Source organism: Montipora foliosa, chromosome 4 (genome assembly GCF_036669935.1).
Source record: "Montipora foliosa isolate CH-2021 chromosome 4, ASM3666993v2, whole genome shotgun sequence".
NCBI lineage: Eukaryota > Metazoa > Cnidaria > Anthozoa > Scleractinia > Acroporidae > Montipora > Montipora foliosa.
The window spans coordinates 34,610,734-34,615,733 of record NC_090872.1 but is presented as its reverse complement, the minus strand read 5'-3'; the positions used below and the strand labels follow the sequence as shown (position 1 = coordinate 34,615,733).

The 5,000-nt window shown below is 38.7% G+C and overlaps 1 protein-coding gene across 9 annotated transcripts in view; it reads left to right on the top strand.

Moving 5' to 3' along the window:
• LOC138000700 (very long chain fatty acid elongase 4-like) overlaps positions 1-5,000 on the top strand; it is a 59,080-nt gene that overhangs the window by 52,653 nt on the left and 1,427 nt on the right. For 5 of the 9 annotated variants that reach the window (XM_068847305.1, XM_068847302.1, XM_068847303.1 and 2 more), the window contains 4 exons: positions 2,097-2,153; positions 2,252-2,357; positions 2,812-2,880; positions 3,136-3,263. In XM_068847305.1, coding sequence (XP_068703406.1) covers positions 2,097-2,153; positions 2,252-2,357; positions 2,812-2,880; positions 3,136-3,263 — 360 coding nt within the window. Of the gene's footprint in view, positions 1-2,096; positions 2,154-2,251; positions 2,362-2,811; positions 2,885-3,135; positions 3,264-5,000 lie in introns of all 9 variants that reach the window. The other 4 variants (XM_068847310.1, XM_068847311.1, XM_068847306.1 and 1 more) reach the window with 3 other exon arrangements.

Genomic DNA, 5,000 nt, shown 5'->3' with positions numbered 1-5,000 from the left:
TTTCCCACTAAAACCAGCTCTGCAAAGCATTTGCGACAAGGTGGAAAGTCTTTTTGCACCGACGTAGCAATTTATTTGAGCGTGGAAAGTAAATGTGTTCTCCAGCTGTAGCAGCCACCATGTCTGTTTCGCGTTGATCTGCGACACCACTTCGACCAACAAAATCCGCTTCTTCTGATGAGGCATAACTCTTTAACAAATCCATACTTTAACGCTACTGACAAATAGCGTATAAAAGAAGGCAAAAGTGAACAGGTCCTTTGCACTTACGTCACAATCTTCGCTTCGCACAGGACAACGCATTTTTCACACTCGAAAACGAGAATCATAAACTATCCGCAATTTTTTTAGACCTGTAAAAAGTCTTTCACTCGTGGTCATATTGACGGACAGACTGGACTATAGGTGCCGGTATCAAGGGTATAAAGGTATTTTTTTGAAACTGGGCTGTTTCGCAAAGCAGGCCTTGACGGCAAGCCCCCTCAATTTTGAGCGGCCACAATGGCTTGAACACGGGCTATTCCCGTGCTCAAGCGAAAACTCCAGCAGCTATCTTTTAGCGAATTCGCTCATATATATATGTATATAATATATATATATATATATAATGAAATGACGTGATAAATTGATCATCAGCTCAACGTGCTCAATGGGTTTACCAGAGCTTTGAATCGTAGACAAATAAATGTTTTTGACCTACAATCGGCGACAAAATTAGTTGAGACAGTTGCCAACAGAGCACACTGGCAACGCCACATTCATTGTTTGCAAAGAAAACATGTCCAAAAAATACGTTTCCGTGATACCCCTTCCTCCCCCACCCTAATCAATGTTGTGCCGCTGTCGACAAGGCTCGTAGAAAACAGAACAACACAACATTGTCCCGGGGGTGCGGGGGAGGGGGCCATTTGCGCACCGAGCTTGAAATCGACTCTGAAGGATAAGAGTCTCAACAATTTTGACGCCGATTATAGATAGGCTTTTAATTACAAAAGAGGCTTATTGGAGTGCTCAGCTGTTCTCTCTAGCACCCCACGGCTTAAATAAAAGGAAGGAATTTCATTCAAAAAACAGAATTTGTTACAATTAGTTTCTTTTCCCATAGTGTACATTCCTACATGATTAACCGTTCTAAGGCCCTTTTCTTGGATTTCGTCAGGCCCTTAGGTTTTAGCTGAACTCAAAGGCCCTGGCCGGGAAGCGCATTATGATTTATATTGTTTAAGGGCCCCTCTAGGGGTTTTGTTAATTTTTTTGCTTCGCTAATGTAGCTTTTTTGTCATGTACAAATTAGCACCACTTTTTGTTCTTCTTTTTTGCAATCTTATATATTTTTTTGACAGCTGTCACTTGGTATTGTGTAATTGTTAGCGCCTAAATCTTATTTAAGTTTCGTTTTTATTCAAAAGTTGTCATAACTGAAGAAGGTCTTTGACCGAAACGTTTTAGTAAATTTTTAATTTTTTAACTTTTTAACGTCAGAAGTTGTCCGTCCTCGCTTCCTTTTTACTCACTACAGTCGTTCATGTCGTGAGGTTTGGACTAGGAATCTTGCAGATCCTCCTGACGTGGTGACACCCTTGTTGGCCTGAGAGACTCACTAACAGTTGTTTATATATATATATATATATATATATATATATATATATATATATATATATAACTGCAGACAGTACTGTTTCGGCCTTCTGGGCCTCATCAGTGCAGTGCTGATGTCTAGGATGGAGGTTAAGCTATAAAGCCACCCCAGATGTCTCATATGTCCCAGATGTCCCACGCATGTGGTACATCCAAGTCATGCCAGAGTGCTCAAACTAGCGAGCTATATATATATATATACATATATATATATATATATATATATATATATATATACATACATATATATATATATATATACACGAAAGCTTTTAATTTGTTGTTCTTGTTTTTAAGTTTACTTCTTTTTTTATATGAATAACCAAGCAAAACCGGTTGAGCCCGCGGTAAGGAAGCAAACGATACAAAATATGCACAATAATTAGCCTCGGTTAAAATAGAACACCTTTCCAAAGCTAGCATTCTCGTGTAAATCAACATAACTTATACTTTCACAGCTTGCTCGCGCTATTTACGTTTACTGGCTGTCAAAGTTTGTGGAATCGCTGGAGACAGTAAGTACGTTTTTGTTTTATTTTGTTGTCCGTCATGAAAATTGATTACTCTTCAATCTTGACCTATTTATCTGCGCCCATTTTGCTATATTTGGCAGGTTTTCTTCATTCTCCGCAAAAAGAACAATCAAGTGTCATTTTTACATGTGTATCATCACTCAGTCATGGTTGTCTTAGGCTGGACGGCAAGCAAATGGCTGCCTGGTGAGTGAGAAGAGAGAGAAAGAAAAGGGAGAACCCTGTGAAGAAAATCTGTTCTAGAACCATCGACATGTAACAAGAAAAATGAGAAGTAGCCAAAACGACATTGAAGAGAAACGTTACTTTTCAGGGGAGCATAAAAAGAAAACTGTAACTAAGACGGTAGAAGTTCCACTCCAGTTGCTGCCTAGTCATAGACCTCTTTCATAATGGTGTCCAAATAAAATATTCTTTTGTTTTAATGCTAATAAGCCCTTCTAGCCTCGTTACGACGAGCAAATTTTAAAAGAATATTTGTTTCAAAATGAGGGCAGTAGGTCTAATTAACATAAATACAAAAGAATGTAAAGTAGGTCGGCATTTATGAAAGTGGTCTATGCAAACCAATCAGCTCTTTTTATCAATTGAGAACTTATTCATTTCTACTCACATGTTTTTCTTTGTCTTTTCTTTACAGGAGGAATCAGTAAGTATTTTCAAGCTCCTTTGAATTGTGTTCTAAAGTGCCAATTTGATACAGCGATAAGTAAGTAAGTATCATTATTTAAACTCGGATTTTTAGGGTAGCTAGTAGCTAATATCTCCGAGCATTGAACAGAACAACTTGAAGAATCCCAACTGGCCGGAGGCAAACCAGTTGGCTATTTACAAGTGCAGCCAGGAAATTGAACCAGAGACTACCTGAAACATTCAACGAGTGGTCAGAACGTGTCTTCAACCCAGGGTCTCTGGATCTCTGGACCCTTGTAAATCTAATGGTATTTTGTCTCTATCGTTCCAGCTTTCTTAGGAGCGGCACTCAACAGCTTTGTGCACGCTGTGATGTATGTTTACTACGGTCTTTCGGCTTTTGGTCCTCACATGCGTCAATACTTGTGGTGGAAACGTTACATTACCAAACTTCAACTGGTCAGAAAAACTTAATTCTTTATGGGATTCATTTGATTCAAATTCGTGCAGCGTGTCCTGCAAATTTTGAAAGGGCTTCTCTGTAATGATTTTCACAAATTTCATGGAATCATTAGGGGCCAGTTTAGGTTAATCTCTACGCAACCAACGCACTCACACCTATGTCCGCATGCGACTTGAGAAGAAATTTGAGAGTGCAAAGTTCCAAGTCATGGACTCCCGTCAAGTGGCAAAACGACAGAAATAAGCAAAAGAAAGAAATATTCCAACAGTTAAAGGTCAACAGTCGGCTGTTTTAACATGTTGCTTGGCAATCGCTGTGACGAAACCCGCGCCACAACAGCGAGTCCTCTTCAACGCAAAACAGCGCATAAGCAAACTCGAGAAAACATGTAATACCAAAGTAATACCTTAATCATTTATTCAAATTACGCTCTGAAACCAGTACAATTTTAACATTAATTAAGCGTTCTCATACATACAAGTTTCACTAAATAAACAAGACGAGATTATTCTTTAAAAGTCTAAAGACCAATGCAATATTGTCCGAATTGATAATCACATAATACAGAGCGAATTCTAGCTAATTAATCTGCATATTTACAAGTTCTTTCTTAAAAAATTACGAGTTAATTGTTCTCTTATCAGTTCACCTTGCGTAATGAAAAGAGTAGATCATCGCCCTTCCTTTAATCCACAACGTTTCAAAACTTTCACAACTCTTACCCATTCCAAAACAAAACTCCAGTTACTCCATCATAGCTTACTTCTTTTTCCCAACTTGTCATAATTCCCCGGTCTGCAGCGTTTCTCCTGTTTTACGTTTCTGGAGGTTACTGTGTCTGCTCTTTGAAAAGATTACGGCCGGTTTCCAAGTCGTACTTTTCGCATTAGTGTTCGGTTCTTTGGTTCTGTCAACTTTTTAGCAGCACAACTTGCTTCCCCCGTCAAATGACTCTTCGCTGTGAATCTCAGGCTCGCCTCTGCTGAAGACGTCAGTAGTGTCGGCTGTGCTGTTTTAAAGTTTCTTTTTGAACCGGCACAAACACACATCAAACCCACAAACTTTTTTTGGCAACTCCTTTAAACCCTCTGATTTCAAACTCCTTTGTAAACGCAAGGTGTCTAGTGATTAAAAAAAACTATTGTAAGAGTCTTCTAATTGACCTCTTTAGCTTGTACGTTTTGTTTTGCCATTTCAGACCACGTGATGTTCCTAAGGGATTTTCCTTTTGTTTTTTTTTTTTCATAAGTTTGCATACATAAGACGACCTTTGAAAGAACTGTTCCCTAGAGTAACATCACGTGGTCTGAAATGGGAAAACAAAACGTACAAGCTAAAGAGGTCTATTAACAGTTATAGGGCGTTTTCACGTGACATCATCTCCGCTATGTTGGTGGACGGAAACAAAAGATCTCTCATTAGCTTCTTTTTTCCGTTTACCAAAAGACGTACATTTCTCTGTTGTTATTGGTGTCTCTAAAGATTAGTTGAAAACGTCCTATTGTTGCTCACAATTTCTATGGCTTTAGAGATATATACTAATTTTCAAAGGTTCCTGATTAGAAGTAAGTACTTTACAGTGTTAGAGCAGTTTTCAATTGAGTGTCGAAAGTAATTAGCGAATTGCTTTGGTTTTGCATTACATCACTCAGTGGTTGGTTCAAAGTTCCCGCGCCACTTTTTCAACCAATCAGAAGTGAAACTAAAACCAATTGTGGCTCGCACGTGCACAT